Below are 23,610 nucleotides of genomic sequence, written 5' to 3' on the forward strand. Positions count from 1 at the left end.
TCATATCTTTACATCTGTGTATCGATACTAGCATAACGAATAATTCAGAAATACATCCACTACAAGCCACAACATAGCCGTCACCAGTGCTTTTCAGTGCCATCAAGGCAAGTTCAAATGACACAGTGCAGTAGTGTTCTACTCGATCAGCTGATTAAACAACTTTCTTTGACAAGAATGTTTTGCAAAAATAAGAAAATGTCACATCACGTCATACAGAATCAGGTTGAACAGCTCCATTCTCCCCAAACAGCAGCTGACAGCCGTACAGACGCAGCTATTGTTTGAGAGCTCACCTTAGTTCCAGTAATTAACACCATATCTTCCCCACGGTTAGACGCAGTGCATCAGCTTCAAGGAGGAGCAACAAATAGGACAGCTCCACACTCAATAACAGCACATGTCAATCTGCCATAGATGCAACCAGTGCTGCGGAAGCAGCTGTATGACACCCTTAATATGATGGAGATCAGCCTGCAGCACAATGAATTCACCCATCAATCAAACACACACACACACACACACACCATTGTGGTTCATTTAATGACATTGTGAGATACAGAAAATGACTTTTATTCTCGCATTAATGATGTTTTCATACAAATCCCATTCTTTTAGAATAAAAGAAGTCCCAATGGAAATGGTAAATGTGTTTTAATCGTTCTAAAGACTAGGTGGTGATGAATCCCTCATGTAAAACCATATGCTAGCTATTCAGAATAATAGTTAGGTGTTAGATTCACTTTAAATGTCTAATTTCAACCCAGTGGACTGATATCTTGCTGTGGAAAAAAAGAATGCAATAAGAAATCCCTTTTTATGCAGTGTTTCTCTTTTTTTCTTAAAAAAAAAGGCAGTTAATGAAATGTATGGAGCAGGAGTGATACACATGAATATTATTTTACAATAAAAATTATAGTACCCATTTCCATTCCACTGGAAACCTACAAACAGTCATTTGTTTAGAGTTCAGAACATTGGAAGTGCAAAACAGAAAAACGAAAGAAAATGACTTTTTTTGGCACAACATTAATGGGGCTACTGGTCTGCATGAGACATAACATGCCTCTTGAATAATAATAATAAAAAAAATTAAATAGCAATGAAAAACCACTAACATTTAAACCGATTTAAGAAAACCATTTCAGGTTTACCCTGCAACTTTTCTTTTCGTGATGTTTTTTTTTTGTGTGTAGTACAAATAAAAAAGACTGACAAACATACACGAACAGAAACGTGCATTCGCTCTCTCGCACACACACACACAAACATGCTGATATTTGCTAAGATGTGACACTCCGTCACACTCCCCTAGGACTATAGCCTAGTAAAAATACAGTAAATATATTTCTATATATTTTGATGAAATTGCATACGCATACATGTGCGCCCGTACTTCAGTTCGTATGCACGAGTACAAGTGTTACATGGGATATTCTCTTTAAATATAAGCTCTAATATGAGAATGCTTCGAGATCTCATAGTACACAGTGGTCTGTCTAGCCCTGGAGTGCAATCTGAGAAGTTTTACGGTTTAAATACCAGGCTTTCACCTCATGCCATTGTCATACGCTCAGTGGATCTCCAAAGGCACTTCCATTCGGCCCGTAGAATCGGTCTCAGCTCCATAGATAAGCACTACGATTCAAAGCAACGCTCACTGACATCTACACAACAAACTTGGCCACAAATGACTCTTAAACCATGAGACGAGGATTCAGTCCTTGAGCTGATATGTTAGACATGGGAGGGTGTCACGCATACAGTTTTGGTGCAGGGCTGCTTGTATGAGGGACTTCACATTCAGGCAGACGTTAAAACAATTCACTGACTGATTGCTCTGTAAACGAGTGTCTTAAATGCAGCATTGCTATGTCCGTCAGGAAGACCGAAACCAAATGAACAAATACTTCAGTGCTATCGTCCTGCATCTGCATACACACACACACACACACACATCCAAATAAAAGTTGCAATTAATAACGTAATAAAAATTAATAGACGAAAAAAAAAAGAATCACTATCTTAACGTGACGCTCATAACGTTAGTGTACCTTCGCGTGCGTTGTGTATAAAGTCTAGTGTTTGTAAGTCTACGGGGAGCCCAGCGGCGTCCACAGAACTTTGCTCTGTTCCTGATCCACAATAGTGACGATCTGAGTGCAAATGTAAGGGAAGGTGCCTCCTTGAACGATACCTGTAAGGAAACACCAAACAACAGCGAGTCAAGCTTTCATGAATTGAAAGTTCAAAAGAACAGCATGTATTTGAAACCGAAATCTTTCGTAGAATGCAATAAGAAATCCCTTTTTATGCAGTGTTTCTCTTTTTTTCTTAAAAAAAAAGGCAGTTAATGAAATGTATGGAGCAGGAGTGATACACATGAATATTATTTTACAATAAAAATTATAGTACCCATTTCCATTCCACTGGAAACCTACAAACAGTCATTTGTTTAGAGTTCAGAACATTGGAAGTGCAAAACAGAAAAACGAAAGAAAATGACTTTTTTTGGCACAACATTAATGGGGCTACTGGTCTGCATGAGACATAACATGCCTCTTGAATAATAATAATAAAAAAAATTAAATAGCAATGAAAAACCACTAACATTTAAACCGATTTAAGAAAACCGTTTCAGGTTTACCCTGCAACTTTTCTTTTCGTGATGTTTTTTTTGTGTGTAGTACAAATAAAAAAGACTGACAAACATACACGAACAGAAACGTGCATTCGCTCTCTCGCACACACACACACAAACATGCTGATATTTGCTAAGATGTGACACTCCGTCACACTCCCCTAGGACTATAGCCTAGTAAAAATACAGTAAATATATTTCTATATATTTTGATGAAATTGCATACGCATACATGTGCGCCCGTACTTCAGTTCGTATGCACGAGTACAAGTGTTACATGGGATATTCTCTTTAAATATAAGCTCTAATATGAGAATGCTTCGAGATCTCATAGTACACAGTGGTCTGTCTAGCCCTGGAGTGCAATCTGAGAAGTTTTACGGTTTAAATACCAGGCTTTCACCTCATGCCATTGTCATACGCTCAGTGGATCTCCAAAGGCACTTCCATTCGGCCCGTAGAATCGGTCTCAGCTCCATAGATAAGCACTACGATTCAAAGCAACGCTCACTGACATCTACACAACAAACTTGGCCACAAATGACTCTTAAACCATGAGACGAGGATTCAGTCCTTGAGCTGATATGTTAGACATGGGAGGGTGTCACGCATACAGTTTTGGTGCAGGGCTGCTTGTATGAGGGACTTCACATTCAGGCAGACGTTAAAACAATTCACTGACTGATTGCTCTGTAAACGAGTGTCTTAAATGCAGCATTGCTATGTCCGTCAGGAAGACCGAAACCAAATGAACAAATACTTCAGTGCTATCGTCCTGCATCTGCATACACACACACACACACACATCCAAATAAAAGTTGCAATTAATAACGTAATAAAAATTAATAGACGAAAAAAAAAAGAATCACTATCTTAACGTGACGCTCATAACGTTAGTGTACCTTCGCGTGCGTTGTGTATAAAGTCTAGTGTTTGTAAGTCTACGGGGAGCCCAGCGGCGTCCACAGAACTTTGCTCTGTTCCTGATCCACAATAGTGACGATCTGAGTGCAAATGTAAGGGAAGGTGCCTCCTTGAACGATACCTGTAAGGAAACACCAAACAACAGCGAGTCAAGCTTTCATGAATTGAAAGTTCAAAAGAACAGCATGTATTTGAAACCGAAATCTTTCGTAACATTATAAATGCCTTTACTCTTTTGATCAACTTAATACGTGCTTGCTGAATAAAAGTATTCATTTCTTTCTTTAAAAAAATCTCACTGCCCCCAAATGGTAATTCATACACCGAGGCAGATAAGAATAACAAACCTGTGAAAAATTTGCTATATTCCTGCTCTATCTTCTGTGCAATCTCAAACTGCTCCTTGGAATGTTTTTGAGAGACTTTATCCCGCAGATAAACTGGATCCTTCTGCTCTCTACACAGGGAAACAGTCATTCAGACTTCACACATAATGACATTACAAGATTAAACTGGCACAATGACATTGTTCTTTTGAGACAAACGTGATTCAAGCAGCAACATTTTGGACGGGTGCATAATAATAAAACGCTAGCAAAATGAAGACATCAGCTGTTAAATACGAAAACAGAGTAAAAGTGTGTATCTCCCTCGAGAAATAGATTCCTGCAGGGCAAAACAACTGAACATCTATGTAAACACCTGGCTGTGACAGGTGTCGTCTGTGTCAGTGCGTGTTAAATGGGCAAAAAAAAAGATATAATGCAAGATAAAATAAAATAAAATAAAAAAAGTAAACAAAGTGGTAGATATATATAATATTGTATTTTCACTAGATTTCCTATATTGCATTTTAACATTTTAATTTTTAACTTAGTTTCCAATAAATTTTTTTTATATTACATATAAAATAAAAAATAAAAGTAAAAAAAATATATAGGTGTCTAAAGTATATGTAATCACCCTCCTGGGACAGGTGCTGTCTGTATGAGCATGTGTAGTTAAAATGGTATGTATATAATATAATAATGCATTTTTACTAGATATGACATTTACTTATTTACCTATTAAATTAAAATTAATAGTAAAACTGTAAAAAAAAAAAAAAAAAAAAAAAAAAAAAAAAAAAAAAGATTATTAAACCATGTTAAATTATTAAAGCACCAATATAACAACACATAACACACACATATACAGTGGTGTGAAAAAGTGTTGGCCCCCTTCCTGATTTCTTGTTTTTTTGCATGTTTGTCACACTTTAATGTTTCAGATCATCAAACAAATTTAAATATTAGTAAAAGATAACAAGTGAACACAACATGCAGTTTTTAAATGAAGGTTTTTATTATTAAGGAAAAACAAAATCCAAAACTACATGGCCATGTGTGAAAAAGTGTCTGCCCCCTAAACCTAATAACTGGTTGGGCCACCCTTAGCAGCAACAACTGCAATCAAGCGTTTGCGATAACTTGCAATGAGTCTGTTACAGCGCTGTGGAGGAATTTTGGTCCACTCATCTATGCAGAATTGTTGTAATTCAGCCACATTGGAGGGTTTTCGAGCATGAACCGCCTTTTTAAGGTCATGCCACAGCATCTCAATAGGATTCAGGTCAGGACTTTGACTAGGCCACTCCAAAGTCTTCACCTTCCAAAAAGTTAAACTTTTGTTTCGTCAGTCCACAGAGTATTTTCCCTAAAGTCTTAGGGATCATCAAGATGTTTTCTGGCAAAACTGAGACGAGCCTTAGTTTTTTTTGCTCAGCAGCGGTTTTTCGTCTTTGCAGACCATTTTTTGTCCAGTCTCTTTCTTATGGTGGAGTCATGAACACTGACTTTAACTGAGGCAAGTGAGGCCTGCAGTTCTTTGGATGTTGTTGTGGGGTCTTTTGTGACCTCTTGGATGAGTCGTCGCTGTGCTCTTGGGGTAATTTTGGTCGTCCGGCCACTCCTGGGAAGATTCTCCACGGTTCCATGTTTTTGCCATTTGTGAATAATGGCTCTCACTGTGGTTCGCTGGAGTCCCAAAGCTTTAGAAATGGCTTTATAACCTTTTCCAGACTGATAGATCTCAATTACTTTCTTTCTCATTTGTTTCTGAATTTCTTTGGATCTCGGCAAGACGTCTAGCTTTTGAGGATCTTTTGGTCTACTTCACTTTGTCGGGCAGGTCCTATTTAAGAGATTTCTTGATTGCGAACAGGTGTGGCAGTAATCAGGCCTGGGTGTGGCTAGAGAAATTGAACTCAGGTGTGATAAACCACAGTTTTAACAGGGGGGCAAAATCCTCACACAGGGCCATGTAGTTTTGAATTTTGTTTTAAAAACCTTAATTTAAAAACTGCATGGTGTGTTTACTTGTGTTATCTTTGACTAATATTTAAATTGGTTTGATGATCTGAAACATTAAAGTGTGACAAACATGCAAAAAAATAAGAAATCAGGAAGGGGGCCAACACTTTTTCACACCACTTTATATACAGTATATATATATATATAGTTTTTTTTTTTCCCCCCTAAAACATTTTAATACATGGGAAAATGCCATAAAGAGACTTCAGAAATTGTATTAAAATCATGGTAATATATAATACTTGCTTTATTTCATACTGGTCCAGAATCCTGGTAAACATATCACAAATATTTAATATGCCAACCAGCCCTGGTGTATGTGCACGTGAGTTTTCATACAGCCTTTCTGAATTCCAGGAAATGCAAGAGCCTATGAAGTCTTTGTAAATGACGTGGTGTCATGATGCTGAGTGCTAATGAGAGCAGGACTGATTAACTCTGGTAGCCTTTATATTAAGTAGGTGCTAGTCAGCAGGTCAAAGACGACCTGTATTAATCCCCATAGCGATCGAGTGCAGGCTTGATTTTCTAATCCTTCTGGGAAATCGCCAATTTAAAAACCTCTGTTGGGACGACTTTGCACCATTAGCGCTCTGACAACTCTACACGAAAGTGCTGAAGAGAGCTAAAGGCACAGTTATGCAGCGCTATCAGGAGAATAAAGCTGGGATTTATTGTCCTTTTAAGTCTCGCACCCCTAGAGAGCTATCAGTACAGTATGCTGTGAACCCGTGATATGCATATTAACAGTCTACAGTCGGCTTTAATTTTCCTTATATTTTCCTGATAAACTGGCCAGGGGGTCTCACAAAGCAGTCTTCAGCTGGACAACCTTGAGCAAAAGTGAAGGAGAGAGACACAGACAGAAAAGAGTGAAGCGGCTGCCTACGTATATCTTGCCCTATATCTGTGGAACGTTATGGCAAAAGTGAGCCAAGATGTTCATCCATTTAACAGCAGTTCTTCCAAGTCAAATGCAGCCTACACAGTAAAACTGCTCTCCATCTCCCAAATGTCTCCAGGGCCCTGAGGGAGCGCACAGGAACTTCTTGGCATACAAATGTGCCAGGAGAGCCTTAAACAGAGTGTGTGTGTGTGTGTTTGGACGGGTCCCACAAGGACACCCAAGAGCTCAGCTGGCTCTCTAACTGGCTGAAATATTCGAGAAGTACTTGTGAAGAGGGATGTGGACACTTACTTTATCTGCTTTGCGTTTTTGTAGCGAATGAAAATGACGATTGGGTAAATGTGAACGCTGTGAAGCCGTTCGATAGCGTGAGGTGCAATGTCAAGCAAACAGTGACAGTCCTACGAGAGAGAACGACACAGCACAGAACAGGTCTGAGTCATGTTACACATATACAGCATGAGCGACTGCAAACAGAGAAACAAGAGCTTGCTGAAAGCAATCCTGCAAGCACAATCAACAAACATGAGCCTTAGCTTTTGATACTAATCGAATTAAAAGATATTTATCAGAGTTTAGCTTATTATTAAGGGCCATATTATCTCAAATGAACATGATAAAACATTGACTGAGACGCGTGGACAAACCTTGTCTGTGATCTCCTTGATGGAGGCAACAGTAGTCACATCAAAATGGCCACTCCTCCGTTTGTAGTCGATGAAGAGAAAGTCTTTCACTCCGCGCTCGATGGCCTGCTGGGAAGCCTTCATCACCTCTGGATGAGCAGAACAAACAAAGCTCAGCACACTCATATTCAACACCATCATTAGACTGAACCAGTCTCATTTCTCCATTACTGATTATTATCATAAGTTTTCACAATACCAAAATGATCTGATAGTAATACCAGAGAATTTTCCAGTTTCTAGATATCAATTGTGTTACCACAGCAAAAACTAATATGCAATTAAACACAGTCCTTTATAAAGTTCAATATTAACAAATTCAAATAAAATGACAGCTCGTACTAAGTCTATTTAATTAAGTGAACATTAAGTTTTCCCCAAATAACTATTCAGAACATTTATTTTTATTAGTTTTAGATAATAACAACATTGCATAAGTCAGGTGTTGTTATATAATTGATTGTTTTTAAGTATAAGTCAATTGATTGACTTTTGATATTAGTATAAAAGTATTTGATAATGCTGTTGTCTATAAATGACTGTGCTGTCTATTACAGAAAATACTAAGAAAACGGCTAAATTCGCTCAGAGTTAATGTATTGATTATCTTTGTAGCTCTAGTAAACAGCAGTATTCAATTGGCCTACTAAAATGCCTGAAGTGTCTTCAATTATTTGCTTTCATACACTGAAAAAATAAGTTATATTGATATCTGTATATGAGGACGGTGTCAGTCAGATACAAGTACTGATGAATCCCAATGCCATAAGGCATAAATTGTTAACCGTATACTAGGATTACGAAGATAATTTCAACAGAGATCGCACTGTAGTTAAAAACTAGTGGACAATTACCAAGCATGCATCTGCTGAATTTCTCGGGGGATTCTTTGACCAGCATGTCTTTAACCGGATCCACCAACGGGCCGAGGATCAGCACCGGTCTGGGAGACGTGCAGTCGATCTTCTGCACTCTCTGATAGGCCAGACTCACAAAATCTGTCCACATCACAAAAAAAAAAAAAACAGGGTCAACAACAATCTCATCAAAATGCTAATTTCAGCAGCACTACATTATGGGAAACTGGAGAGTCTCACCATCTAAGAATGGAATAGAGTCTGTGCTGATTGCGTCTAAGGCTATGACGTCTTTCCCATCTTTGGAGCTGCTACGTTTGTGCTTCTGCTTCCTGCGGAAGAAGGATCTGCGTGCGGCTGCGGAGAGGGTCTTACTGGAGCCCGTCTCGTCCTTCAGTTCCGTCATACTGTGTCTGCGGTAGAACTCCTGATCCATCCTACAAGCAGAACATGAGTCCAGGTTACACAACTGCGGTCGTCTGTATGTTTTCATACTGTTACCTCCTGTTATTCAGTTCATTTAAAAACTAGCCAGAACCTATGTATGCACACATTTTTGTGTCTGAGGTAAGCGTATGCTTTATTCTAAACACATGAATTCAGTTGCATCAAGTTGCTTCTAACTAGTGGTTGAATGAAATCAGAAACTATAAATCTAGTATGTGGCAGTTTATACATAATACATTTTAATGACCGCAATTTGTACTCAAGATTGCTGAAATTAAACACTAACTCTAAACATTACCACATATTCACATAATACTCATGTAAATGAATAAAATATACAATTATATAATAATAGCATAAAAAAAAATTTAATCAGCCAAGTGGGAACGGTTATCAGCTGATGCAAAAAAAAAAAATGACCGCAATTTGTACTCAAGATTGCTGAAATTAAACACTAACTCTAAACATTACCACATATTCACATAATACTCATGTAAATGAATAAAATATACAATTATATAATAATAGCATAAAAAAAAATTTAATCAGCCAAGTGGGAACGGTTATCAGCTGATGCAAAAAAAAAAAATAATAATAATAATTGAAAAAACTAAAAATGGCCAAATGTCAACCAATATTTATACCCTAGCATTCAAAAGTTTTTGGTCAGTCAATTTTTTTTCTTAATTTTTGGGGGGGAAAGGGTGTCTTATGTTCACCATTTATTTATTTATTATGCAGTAAAACAATAATATTGTAAAATATAATTATAATTTAAACTAACTTAACTTAATATATTTAAAAATGTATTTTATTCCTGTGAGGGCGATGCTGAATTTTCAGCATCATTACTTCAGTCTTCACTGTCATATGATCCTTCAGAAATCATGCTAATAATCTGATTTGGTGCTCAAGAAACATTTCTTCTTTTTATTAATATTTGAAAACTGCTGTGCTGCGTAATGAAGCACACAAAGTGAGGAAGTGTGTTTTTTTTTTCTTTTTTACAGGATTTTGAAGAAGTTTGAAGAAAAGCATTTATCTAAAATAGAATCTTTTATAACATTATGTCTTTACGGTCAAAAAAGTACTAATTCAAATAAAAGTATTAATAATATGATGCTTTCTAAAGATCGTGTCTAAGAATGTGACTCACATATATTTGCTAGGGATCTGGCCTCTTTGAATTTTTTGTGCATTTTCATCAAGTTGCCAGGCCATCCAGGTGCCGAAGTTGCCATTTCGTAGCGTGTCATCCACATAGAGGATGTCGTCTTTCTTAAACGAGAGGTCGAGCTCAGTCTCAGCCACTCGGTCATAAAGTGCTCTGGAAGAGAAAGAAAACATGAATAATTCAACAAGTGACAGCATTATACATGAAAAGACTGCAAGAATGAGGTAATACGAGTCAAATGAAAAGAGTCCAGAAGACAAAGAAAAATAAAGGAAGGAAAGAACGAATGAAAAATTCAGGAAGAGGCCGGGACAGAGCCGATCCTTCATTCCTGGGAGTAGCACAAGGCGGCTTTTAGCAGCCACCCATAACTCCTCATCCCTGCTCATTCATGACATGCGGATTGACGGAGATTATTTACAGCCTGTGACATCATGGGAGAGCAGGCATAAAAAGCGCCTGCAACAGCTGCGGGCCACAGAATTTCATTTGCAAAGACAAACATGGCTATTTCTGAACAGCCCTCTTCCATTATTCTTTTTCCACCGCGCAGACACAATGCATCTCTGTCTCGAACCGTCTAATTACCACAGCTACGATTATAGAACACAAATTATGGAGATTTGGTGATACGATCTTCACCGCCAGATACAATATCTCACCCTCCATCCTAAACATAATTAAAGAGATTAAAAGATTTCCATTGCAGCAGTTTTCTCACATATCTATATTTAGAGCAGCGCACACAAGGCCCAAACACTGGCATTTGGTTCTATGGAAGCGGAAAGTGGCCATGAATGGTGATGTATGTTGATGCAGACGAGATCATGCTGTACCTGATATAGAATCCATCTCCAGGAGTGTCCTTCACCTGGTTGAACTCATCCAGACGATGCTGGACTCTGAATGTCACTGTTTCCGCAGGCTTCAGCATTTCCAGGTATGCCTCCTCCACAGTCTTATTCTTCATGCTGACTGAGCCATACTGGATGAACAAAGAACAATCGAAAGGGTGTAATCACATTTAGTTTAAATATCCAATCTCAAAAATGTAACCAAAAAAGGAAAAAGTTTGTAGCTTCTAAATCACTGTAAATGAATTATACTGGGAATAACTATTTTAACAGTTGTTAGGAAAAAAAAAAATTACAGGCATCAATTTTAAGGGTTCCTGATTGATTTCCATTGCATATCTAATATAACGTGAAGCGAAACACAACAACTTCTTTGCTTTGTCTTGAAAAAAAGTGCTGTTGCCATGGCTGACACAGGTCTGAATATATCCATGCCAGGAATGGGATATTACCAACTTCCCTCCATGCATCAAAAAGCAAAGTGATCAATCAAAAAAATAAAATATACAATTATATAATAATAGCATAAAAAAAAATTTAATCAGCCAAGTGGGAACGGTTATCAGCTGATGCAAAAAAAAAAAAAAATAATAATAATTGAAAAAACTAAAAATGGCCAAATGTCAACCAATATTTATACCCTAGCATTCAAAAGTTTTTGGTCAGTCAATTTTTTTTCTTAATTTTTGGGGGGGAAAGGGTGTCTTATGTTCACCATTTATTTATTTATTATGCAGTAAAACAATAATATTGTAAAATATAATTATAATTTAAACTAACTTAACTTAATATATTTAAAAATGTATTTTATTCCTGTGAGGGCGATGCTGAATTTTCAGCATCATTACTTCAGTCTTCACTGTCATATGATCCTTCAGAAATCATGCTAATAATCTGATTTGGTGCTCAAGAAACATTTCTTCTTTTTATTAATATTTGAAAACTGCTGTGCTGCGTAATGAAGCACACAAAGTGAGGAAGTGTGTTTTTTTTTTCTTTTTTACAGGATTTTGAAGAAGTTTGAAGAAAAGCATTTATCTAAAATAGAATCTTTTATAACATTATGTCTTTACGGTCAAAAAAGTACTAATTCAAATAAAAGTATTAATAATATGATGCTTTCTAAAGATCGTGTCTAAGAATGTGACTCACATATATTTGCTAGGGATCTGGCCTCTTTGAATTTTTTGTGCATTTTCATCAAGTTGCCAGGCCATCCAGGTGCCGAAGTTGCCATTTCGTAGCGTGTCATCCACATAGAGGATGTCGTCTTTCTTAAACGAGAGGTCGAGCTCAGTCTCAGCCACTCGGTCATAAAGTGCTCTGGAAGAGAAAGAAAACATGAATAATTCAACAAGTGACAGCATTATACATGAAAAGACTGCAAGAATGAGGTAATACGAGTCAAATGAAAAGAGTCCAGAAGACAAAGAAAAATAAAGGAAGGAAAGAACGAATGAAAAATTCAGGAAGAGGCCGGGACAGAGCCGATCCTTCATTCCTGGGAGTAGCACAAGGCGGCTTTTAGCAGCCACCCATAACTCCTCATCCCTGCTCATTCATGACATGCGGATTGACGGAGATTATTTACAGCCTGTGACATCATGGGAGAGCAGGCATAAAAAGCGCCTGCAACAGCTGCGGGCCACAGAATTTCATTTGCAAAGACAAACATGGCTATTTCTGAACAGCCCTCTTCCATTATTCTTTTTCCACCGCGCAGACACAATGCATCTCTGTCTCGAACCGTCTAATTACCACAGCTACGATTATAGAACACAAATTATGGAGATTTGGTGATACAGTCTTCACCGCCAGATACAATATCTCACCCTCCATCCTAAACATAATTAAAGAGATTAAAAGATTTCCATTGCAGCAGTTTTCTCACATATCTATATTTAGAGCAGCACACACAAGGCCCAAACACTGGCATTTGGTTCTAGGGAAGCGGTAAGTGGCCGTGAATGGAGATGCATGTCAATGCCGATGAGACCATGCTGTACCTGATATAGAATCCATCTCCAGGAGCGTCCTTCACCTTGTTGAACTCATCCAGACGATGCTGGACTCTGAATGTCACTGTTTCCGCAGGCTTCAGCATTTCCAGGTATGCCTCCTCCACAGTCTTATTCTTCATGCTGACTGAGCCATACTGGATGAACAAAGAACAATCGAAAGGGTGTAATCACATTTAGTTTAAATATCCAATCTCAAAAATGTAACCAAAAAAGGAAAAAGTTTGTAGCTTCTAAATCACTGTAAATGAATTATACTGGGAATAACTATTTTAACAGTTGTTAGGAAAAAAAAAAATTACAGGCATCAATTTTAAGGGTTCCTGATTGATTTCCATTGCATATCTAATATAACGTGAAGCGAAACACAACAACTTCTTTGCTTTGTCTTGAAAAAAAGTGCTGTTGCCATGGCTGACACAGGTCTGAATATATCCATGCCAGGAATGGGATATTACCAACTTCCCTCCATGCATCAAAAAGCAAAGTGATCAATCAAAAACATTAAGAAAGCATACTGACATTTGAATTAGAGGACAACAATACAGGCAGTGGATGAGGCTGTAATAAATGCTAGCAAATAAGATTGCGGCAAGGAGTCCTAAAACAAGTGAGCATTTTATTTTCATTTTCATTTTTTTAGACATGTGCTCATGCAAACTATTCTAACTTAAACATTACTACTTGTACATTTTAAACAAAAGCTACAAGAGTTATTGGAAGATTAGTGATGGTGACATTGAAATTGTGTGATCGTGGTGTAGTTCATTTATAGCCTAACTTAGCTTACTCACTGTATTTATGCTTTAAATTAATAAAGGTTTTGTTCATTTGTGAAGATTATCTTGATTAACAAAATGTGTAAGAATCATAACTTTTGTTGGTCACAGAGCTTACTTTCTGCACTAATCTGAAAGCCAATGGAAAAAATTCCAGTTGGCTTTTTGTCAAGGGAACGAGGGTGAAATGCGTCATCGCTGCAGCACTATATAGCGTAGAAAGTTAAATCATAATGTTCAGCTTAAAAGTCTAACTGTGCCAATGTTAAGCTGCTTCCGGAAACCTGTTAGTCTTGACTTGATTGTAACACTTAGGGCTGTCACTAAAAGCATAAAAACTCACTCCCAAAAAACTCAAAAAAGGAAGTCATTCTTATTTGTCTAACAAAGAACTGCTGTCTCGCCATTTCTGTTCACACTAGTCCCATAAAAGCACTACATAGACAGAGCAGTGATCTCCATTTACCTCAAGTATCATGTCTCCAGGAACAAGACCATCCGCTCCTCTGGCAGGACTGTCCTCTTCCAGCCTCTCCACAAAGATCCCCCGCAGGTTTCCTCCACACAGCTGAATGCCCAGCTCCCCCTGAGTCTTCCTCACTGTTACCAAGCGAGGCTCCGGAACTTTCTTGGAACTCTCAGAAGACATCCTGACATTCAAGAGCAGAAACAAAAAGTCTGGGGGTCACCCAAAGTCATGGATTTCGTGTTGTGTTACCCTGGTTTTTCCAAAAGGTAAGCTGCATATTTATGCTTCCTTTGAGAAGAGGAACAAAATATTTCTGTAAAGCATTGCACACATCCTTCCAAGAGAAGGCATTCCAAAGAACAGCTTTGCAACAAGCTCAGTGTAAAAATTCATCCAAGATGGTGGAATAAGTGTGATGATCATAAATATACCTATTAGCTTTTCAATAAAAAAAAAAGTACCAATAATAAAAAAAAAATCTATATATTTTTTTTTATCCAAAACTGTGTGCAATGCACTTGAGTATCAAAAGATTCGCTTAGTAACATGTTAAAGTCAGTATTAAATTAAAATGTATTTAATGAAAAATCTCTCTTTTCTAAATGCATGTTTTTAATCTTGGTGTATGTTTCAATCATGCATACATTTCATTTTCTGGCATATTTGAACCTTGTAATTTTTCCATCAATGTGAAAATTAAAAAACCTCTTCCGAGTAAAAAAACTTTTTTTTATGTTTATGTCTTTGTAGAGCATTCCAAATATGTCATTTATGTGATTACATTCAGTCAGAATGCTGTCTTAAAATCCATCTGCTATCTAGGCAGTAGACAGCAAGGCAGTTCACTGTATGTACAGTATTTGAGCAGTACCTGATGAAGCTGCTGGGACTGGTGGTGGGTGTCGTCTGTTTGGAGGATGGGGTGAGCGTGCCTTCATCCTGTTCACTCAGGGTGTCTATGGTGGAGTGGTTATCTGGGGTGGCGGCTCCACTGCCCTGCGGGGTAGACCGAGTGCTCACTGGCTCCAAGCGGGAACTATGGAATAACATGGCCAAGAATAAACCAACCCCGCTTTGCGATCAAACCTGCATTCACCGGAGCTAAATGAAAAGGGAAAAGAGCTGTACCTGGAGTGAGAGTGGTTGCCGAGCTGATACATGTGTGGGTTGTACTGGGCCATAATCGTGATGGTGTCACACTGCTGGCCAATGATGAGTCGTGCTTGCTGCTCGGTGGCATTGCGCAGGTTTATCCCATTATACTGAGAGAAAGAATCAAAAATATATTTGAGTTGCATGATGCATATTAGTAGTTGACATGGCATGCAGCTTTACTGATTTACAAAATTGCATAAAATAAGTGCATAAAATAAAATTATATAAACAAAATAAAATGTCCTGGGGTGTGATGGTCCTCCATATGAAGTGTGAAATATAGAAACAATGTGGACAGAAACCCTATTTAAATATGTGGCACCCTCTAATTGGGCTGTATTTTAAAATAATGACTGGTCATGAATTTAAATTTGCCCTAAAAATGTAAATAAGGCAAGAAAAAAAATTGACAAACCTTCCAATTTCCTATCCTTTTCTCTCAAAGCCCATTTGGGTTATTGATGCGCTAATGCTAACCTCCAGTAGCTGGTCTCCATACTCCAGTCCAGCCTGGTGTGCGATGCTGCCCCCGGTCACCTTAGAGACAAAGATTCCTCCATTCTCTCCACCCACGATGGAGATGCCGAGAGGCTCCGCCCCTTTGTGCACAATGACATTCCGAGGCTCCTCCAAGTATGGCCTGTCAGAGCGATAAATGTGGGTGAGTTTCAAGATCAGAGATAATTAGCAGCCGAGATAGAAGTTGGTCTGCAGGGCTTTAACCAGGGTAGATGCTGAAATACTGCGACAGAGGAGAACCATGCAGGTGGGTGTACAGCAAGAGACATTTACTGAACTGGCAGTTTGAAGGACTAACTGCCAGAGAGGCACACAAACAGGGTAGAAAGCGAAGGGAAGTGTGCATACAGGACTTCAATAAAACATCCAGAAGGTCATACATTTATTCTCCTCCTCCTAACTCATCCTAATTCTCCTAACTTAAATATTTAAATATGCATGTACAAATGCCTGATTTACCACCCAAACAAGTAAAACCATGCTTTAAATGGGTCCTATTATGCTTTTTCACTTTTTCAACTTTAGTTAGCCTATAATGTTGCTGTTTGTTTGAGCATAAAAACGATCTGCAAAGTTACAAAGTTCAAAGTCCACTTCAAAAGGAGATATTTTATTTAACAGAAATCACTTTTCAAAAACTACAACGAATGACTCGTTTAGACTACAACGCATATTTTCCAGGATTTGTGATATCACAAATATCGACGAATGGGATGAGACCTGGTTGAGCTGCACTAGAGAAGGCAACGAGTGTTATCACTATGTTGGGGACACGCTAGCTTTCCCAAGGCAGACAAACTTAGAGTGGTTACAATCATCCAGGTTTAAATTGTGCTCAAATTGATTTGATTTTGACGCAATATTTACACTGAAGCTTGCAGGCGGATGGTAAGGGTCATGAAATTTCCCGACCAGGCGCCGAGTGCTGCCAATCACAACACACACTGGCCCAGCTAACCAATCACAGCACATTTCGTATTTCAGAAGGCAGGCCTTCATTTGATACAGGAACTATTCGAGCCGTTCATGCCAGACTGGGGAGAGAGGTGTTGTAATAATGTAAAATATGTGAAAAAAAATTGTTTTTCGAACAACCTAGTATGAGAGCCTGTTCTAGTACACCCCCAAAACAAAATCAAGACTTTGTAAAAGACTGACTGATTGATTGGAGCAAAATCTGGATCTTTTCAGGACGAGAGCAGCCAAACTGACATGCAAATCATAAATGTATCTCCAAAATCTTAAGCACTTAAGTACACATTTACTCCAAAAACACCTAAACCTGCTCTGTACAGATTTAACATTCATGGGGAATCTCTTGCTGAGCAGGTTAATCAAAAAAGTAAATTAGAAGCAGCAGGGAAAGATTACTCAATAACACCCAATTAAACTCCACTTGAAGGAAAATGTTGACTGAGATTTATAAACCTGATCCCCTCCATGTAGTCGTATTAAAGGGATAGTTCACACAAAAATTAAAATTCTGTCATATTTACTCACCCTCATGTCATTCAAAACATGTATAATGTCCGTTCATTCTTAAAGGGGAGGTCTAATGCCATTTCATGCATTCTGACTTATTTACACTGTTAAAGAGTTGGATTCTCATGCTTAACATGGCCAAAGTAAAAAAAACTTGTTGGACGTATGAAAGAGTATTTCTGTGCCAAATACATTCCTTCAGGGTTCGTATAAGTTTCAGAAAGTTTTTTCCCCAAGTATGGCTCTTCTTGATGTCACAAAGGATGGAATTCTATGTATGGGCACTTCTCCCGGAAGAGCGTGCGCACATCAACCAAAGCAAGAGCAAGAGCAAGAGCAGCCCATCAACGTGCCTCATTCGGGTTACGGAAGTCGTCGGCAACGCTGCACAGGACTTGCTCAAAAAGAATGTCATCAAAGAAGTGTGTTTTTGGTTGTGAGGGAAAGATAACCTTGTTCAGCCTCCCTAAGATCCCAGTGTTAAGGGAACAGTAGGGTTGGGTACCGAAGCCTGGTACCAATATAGCACAGGTACCTATGTAACCGGTATGTACTAGAAACGAATCCGAACGCAGATTTCGGTGCCTCATTTCGGTGCCATGCCCGAGCAATCGATTGAAATATTTGTCCTCAGGTTCTCCAAAACGGACGTAAGAAACATAATCGTGGCACCGCACAAGAAAAAATATTTCCCGACTGAGAAAATGCACATGAACTCAAGTCGGAAAGCTCTAATAATACAAATCCAACACATCTTTGTAGTAATGAGAGTGTCCATGTTGTTTTCACATTCCGATTTAAAAGCACAACTCGGGAAATGAGAGCATCGAGGAGCGCGTGAATGCAGTAATGAACAGTTAATGTTCTCCGACTGTGCAATTAAAGTACAGTATGTACAATAACCTTATACTTATTTATCACCCTAAACCCTAGTACATCCCTACAACTTATTTTATTTTATTCTATTCCTATTCCATCTATAGCACACCTGTACATACAATTTATTCTTTTTTTTTTTTGTGGTTTATATTTATGCATGTGTATTTTATTCACATCTCACTTTTATTATCTGTGTGTTGTTGTTGTCTCCGTGTACTGGAAGCTTGTGACACTATAACAAATTCCTTGTATGTGCAAACATACTTGGCAATAAAGCTCTTTCTGGTTGTAATTACACTTGCTCTGATGGCAGCAGGTAGCCTTCCGTTAACTAAGCTAAACATGCTTAAATTAAAATTCCTGAAGCTAAACCTTGTATTCACATTTCTAAACCTGTTGTCCAACAAAAGAGAAAATTATAACCTTTTTACTCCACAACACCAGTCAAATGTTTCCTTTTGTTATCTGATGAGGCTTCTTGTCACAGAATGAGGCAGAAAATATGTTCCATATGCTACTTTAAAAAGAATACATCGATTAGCAATAGATTATAAATAAGGGTGACCATACGTCCTCTTTTCCCCTCACATGCCCTCTTTTTGGACCTACAAAAATGCATCCGGCCGAGATTTCTTAATTGTCCAAAATGTCTGGGATTCTGCTGTTTTCTTAATCCCACTCCCGCTGAATCTGTCCATTGCCGCCTGCTCCCGCAACATGTGTTTCGCTCCCGCATTTTTTGTGTCCACTCCTTTAAACATTCTAATATTGTATAGAATTTTGGCGCATCAGGAAGCCGCTCTCAGGATGCGGTGTATTTAAATATTTTTGAATGAGCGTTTGCGCTGTTTACTTTCACTTTCGATTTCGCGATCACACGCAGTTCTGTGTAAAGGGAGCAAGCACATCTTACAAGATCAGATATTTGTCAATGAACTCAGAATCTGTTGAGCAGCAAATACTCCAGCATGGTCTTGTCAGTCATCTCTCCTTATTCTCGACCTGTGATCAGTCAAAGCTGACTCTGGTAGCTCTTGTTGGATGCAGGGTTGCCAAGTCCACGTTTTTTTTCTACAGAATTGGGCTACTTTTAAACTGTTGCCATGGGTTGATTTTCCAAAGTGGGTTAAAGGTTTGAAATATTGCATAAATTACATTTGACTGAAATGCTTGTATTGAAACATTTTGCATTCTACCTATGATAAAACTTTCATAGACTTCTACATTAACTGTACCCTCCTGGTGGAATGACCTGCCCAGCTCAATCCTAGCAGCTGAGTCCTTAATATTTTCAAGAAACGGCTAAAAACACATCTCTTTCATCTTCATTTGACCCTCTAACTCTAGCACTCTCTATTCTAATGCTACCTCTAATTTTATCTGCTTGTTTTTTTTTATTAAAAAAACTTGCCCCTTTAACATTTGCACTCTCTACTCTATTTATATTCTAATGGCCAATCCATAATTTTTGGGGGGAATTTTTATTTTATTTATTTATTTTTTTTAATAAGTATCGGTTCAGGCACCGTTTAGGCACCGGAACTGTTTTAAAAGTATCGATTTGGCACCGGTATCGAAAAAAAAACAAATGATACCCAACCCTAGGGAAAAGTGGATGCAGTTTGTTTCTCCGGGGCAGCAACGGAGTTTCGCATGTGTGTTTGTTCCCGGCATTTCGGTGATGAATGTTTTATAAACATATTAAACAAAATTTAATTCAACGTTTTTGTTCCGGTTTTATGTCGATGTCACAGCTTGCAGACGATTGCTATGCAAAAGCTTTGCATGCTCGTTACTCTTTAGCTCCGCCCACAGCACGCCTCCAGGAGCTCGACTGCTTTTGGAGAGAAGCGTAAAGCTGTACCTGTCTTTTATAAATCTAATAAAACTAATGACTCTTCAGAGATATGAAGGTAAGTACTTAAGATTAACAAGAGACTGACAGAAACTTTGTGTGTTATGTCCCCTTTAAAACATAATGAAAGATATTTTTATGAAAAGTACGAGATTTCTGTCCCTCCATTGAAAGTTGAAATTCCACTAAAATGTTCAAGCTTCGAAATGTACATAGAGAGATTGTACTCGTAATTCATATGAACTGAATTGTTGAATCAAAAATTTTGTAGAGATATGGTCACTTTATATGCTGAACAGATTCAATTAGGATTTTTTCACGTATAAACATTGATCATCACAAATATGAGGACATCCAATATGGTAAACAGAAGCTCAACCGCACTTGACACGCAAGGACCAATGAGTTTTGTTCTTGCATGTTGATTGACACTCTACTTTATGTATGTGCGTTGATTAATGTTTATCACTTTATATCTTATGTAAAGCAATCTCTTCAGAAGACTTGATTAAACTTTACTTTTAAAGGTAAAAGTAATCTATGTGAATTAATCATATAGATTACGTTTCTCTCTATGCAAGTTTCTTTAGATTTAATAAAAAATATACTCATTTGTCTTTCAAAGAAATAAAGTCTTGGTTTGGAATGACATGAAGGTGAGTAATTGAGGACAATTTTCAAACAACACTTTCATAACTGGCCTTTGGGTTGCCTGAACACTAGTTGACTAATCAGCAAGAGTCTTCATGAACTGCCTTTCACAACCCATTTTACTTTGGTAATGCAGCATTTCCATGTGGTAAATATATTTCTCGTAGCACCACTAACACAAAGCCTGGGCTGTATGCTAACACAACACAGAGAAGCAGGGATTTCTACAGCCAACCACTTGGAGCAAACAAGTACGTTTGTCAGGCATTCCCTGTGCGTCACTGGCAGGGAACAAACCTCAAGCTTCTGAGAGAGGAGAACCTAGGCCTAGCAGCCAGAGGGATTCTCAGAAAGGATCGGTTATGGTACAGAGATCTGAAAGATTCAGAGAAGCAAAGAAGAGAGGAGAAAAACAGATTGTGAAAGAGAGAGACACACGCAAGGGACTCTGGAGGAAGACAAATACGTAGAGAAGAATTGTAATAAATACATACGAACAACTGGAATGAATGAGTGACCTAGTTTACAAAACTCCACTTAAAAAGTCGATCTGAATTTTATATGACGGTGCAGATTAAAATAGTAGAGGACTGGAGTCCTCACGCAGTGAGCGACGGTGACGATATGAACGACTGATCCTTCAACATACATTATTTTGTATTCACGCACAGTCCAATTATTGGAGTCAGATAAAGGGCTTCTGAGTTTGCCAGGCTGCCGTATGTGGATAAGATTGAGCTGTTGCTTGGCAACATGATGAAGGGGCTGGGGGGTGCGCAGCAGGAAGAACTCGAGGCAGCGGGAGTTTACCTGTCTTTTCTCCGCTCTCCCGTGGGTACGGGGCTGACGGAGATCTTGGGCAGGGTGGAGATGGAGCTCTGAGACTGGCTGGAGGCGAACGAGGACGTCTCCAGATTGAGAGGAGACAGGGGTGGCGTGATGAGACTGGGACTGCTGCATTCTGAATGAGACAGGGACCCTGATGAACAACACAGAGAAACAACAGTCAGCATGGGTTCTACAGTGACAATAACACGCATTTACAAGAAACTATTTTGACACCTTTTGATAATCCATATACCTCTATATTTATGCATTCGCCATCATGGCCAATTAGACTCACAATGTTTACTGTAAGTAATATAGAGCAAAAATGTACTTAAAAATAACATGCAGTATAACAATACATAGTAAAACACAGCAATATTTACAGACAGACACTACAGTGTTTTAATGAAATTAATACAGTAAAGCCATTTACAATGATTCAACTTTTATGACAAATACATGCTATTTTTTTTAACTTTCTATTTTTTCTCAAAAAATCTTAAATATAAAAATATAATCACAGTTTCCACAAAAGTATTAAGTAATACAGCTGTTTTCAACATTGATTATAATAGGAAATGTTTCTTGATCAGCAAATCAGCATATTAAAATGATTTCTGAAGAATCATGTGACAATGAAGACTGGAGTAATGATGCTGAAAATACAGCTTCGAAACACAGAAATAAATGACATTTGAAAATATATCACAATTTATAAACAGTAATATATTTCATAATATTACTGTTTTTAGTATTTTTAGTAAACTAAGTGTAGCCTTGTTGAGTGTAAGAAACTTCTTTCAAAACCATTAAAAAAAGTACCGACCCCAAACTTTTGAATGATTGTGAAAAGGGCCATACAGGGACATGCCTGAATGCCAATTTTGCTACTGAAGTTTAAATCAGAAATGTATTTAGCTATTGAAAGACCTCAGTCTTAACGCTCTCATACTCGCAAGTTGTGAAACAAGAAATAAAGGCAAAATTAGTTGAATGGCACACTCTTTATAGCTTAATTGCTGAATAAAACATTAAAATCATCAAGATTCTCACATTGCCGATATTTGCTCATTTTAAAATCACAAAAAAGTATTACAAAAATACCATGAATATACATTATATTGATCTATTCTTGTACAAAAGAAAACTTTGGGATACAGGACAGTTCACTTCCACTACTTTGTCTATATTTGATGCTGAACGTGAACAGAAACTTAAATTTTATGTATGAATCACTATTAGTTACAGAAAGAAAACCTCTTTTATATGCACACCTCTAAGTGCAGACTCTTTGCCTCAGTTTATTTATTCAGGCTTCCAATATTTCAGTGTACACAAATGTCAGGCTTGTTTGTGCAAAGTGTTCTCTACTTCAGTGTTTCTCAACCAGGGGTCCGTGGACCCCTAGTGGTCCTTGACATAAGGCCAGGGGGTCCGTATAAAGTATGAATTTTTGTATAAATGTTGTATATTTTGACATGACATGTTCCCATGAAAGAAAATTCTAATATAGCTGATGATATGGCCAAATAACTTGAATTATACTTGACTGCATTTGGTCCTCACAAAGACACAAATGAGTCAATTTTGTTCTGGGGGTCCTTGAGGATGGTTCTGAATTGGACTGGAGTCCGGTACGCCAAAAGGTTGAGATTCACTGCTCTACTTGACATGTTTTACTTGATTTAGCTTAGTCTGACATTTTAACTACCTGTACCATTTTGCTGCTACTGGTGGTTATTTAGATTTACATACTGCATTATGGAAGACAACACTGGATTAAAAACTCTAAATACATTATTTCAGAAAGATTTCATAAATAACTACATTTAAACACATAGAAGTCACATGACACATGAAAAGTTTATTGTAGTATGAAGCCTACAGTCTATACCACATAATATGTACAAAGGAGTAAGTTAATATTCCAGTTCAACCATAGCCAATATCATTTCAGATCTGCTGGATTCATGAATGGAGGCTCACCTCTTTCTGAGCCCAGCATTGAGCGAGGATAGCGTGGCGTGGAGGGAATCTTTATCCTTTCAGTGCGATACTGCAAATTATTTGATGAGCCTTCAGGAAACAAAAGGGAGAAAATAAACACAAACTATTTAAGCTCAATAGTTACTGT

General features: G+C 37.9%; 1 protein-coding gene across 1 annotated transcript in view; it reads right to left on the minus strand.

Annotated features, from left to right (window-relative positions):
• Nucleotides 1–2,680: 2,680 nt before the first annotated feature.
• The window catches only part of LOC107589568 (disks large homolog 5-like), a 72,719-nt gene continuing 51,789 nt past the window's right edge, over nucleotides 2,681–23,610 (minus strand). The window contains exons 20-33 of the mRNA XM_016278058.1: nucleotides 23,463–23,552; nucleotides 21,459–21,627; nucleotides 15,740–15,902; nucleotides 15,236–15,369; nucleotides 14,979–15,143; nucleotides 14,105–14,288; nucleotides 12,848–12,996; nucleotides 11,994–12,164; nucleotides 8,607–8,803; nucleotides 8,364–8,507; nucleotides 7,471–7,598; nucleotides 7,115–7,224; nucleotides 3,913–4,022; nucleotides 2,681–3,686 (exon numbers count right to left, since the gene is read on the minus strand). Of these exons, the coding sequence (XP_016133544.1) occupies nucleotides 3,583–3,686; nucleotides 3,913–4,022; nucleotides 7,115–7,224; nucleotides 7,471–7,598; nucleotides 8,364–8,507; nucleotides 8,607–8,803; nucleotides 11,994–12,164; nucleotides 12,848–12,996; nucleotides 14,105–14,288; nucleotides 14,979–15,143; nucleotides 15,236–15,369; nucleotides 15,740–15,902; nucleotides 21,459–21,627; nucleotides 23,463–23,552 (2,018 nt within the window). The 3' untranslated portion in view covers nucleotides 2,681–3,582. The remainder of the gene's footprint in view (nucleotides 3,687–3,912; nucleotides 4,023–7,114; nucleotides 7,225–7,470; nucleotides 7,599–8,363; nucleotides 8,508–8,606; nucleotides 8,804–11,993; nucleotides 12,165–12,847; nucleotides 12,997–14,104; nucleotides 14,289–14,978; nucleotides 15,144–15,235; nucleotides 15,370–15,739; nucleotides 15,903–21,458; nucleotides 21,628–23,462; nucleotides 23,553–23,610) is intronic.

This window comes from Sinocyclocheilus grahami, unplaced genomic scaffold, assembly GCF_001515645.1.
Source record: "Sinocyclocheilus grahami isolate Dianchi unplaced genomic scaffold, SAMN03320097.WGS_v1.1 scaffold117.1, whole genome shotgun sequence".
Classification (NCBI taxonomy): domain Eukaryota; kingdom Metazoa; phylum Chordata; class Actinopteri; order Cypriniformes; family Cyprinidae; genus Sinocyclocheilus; species Sinocyclocheilus grahami.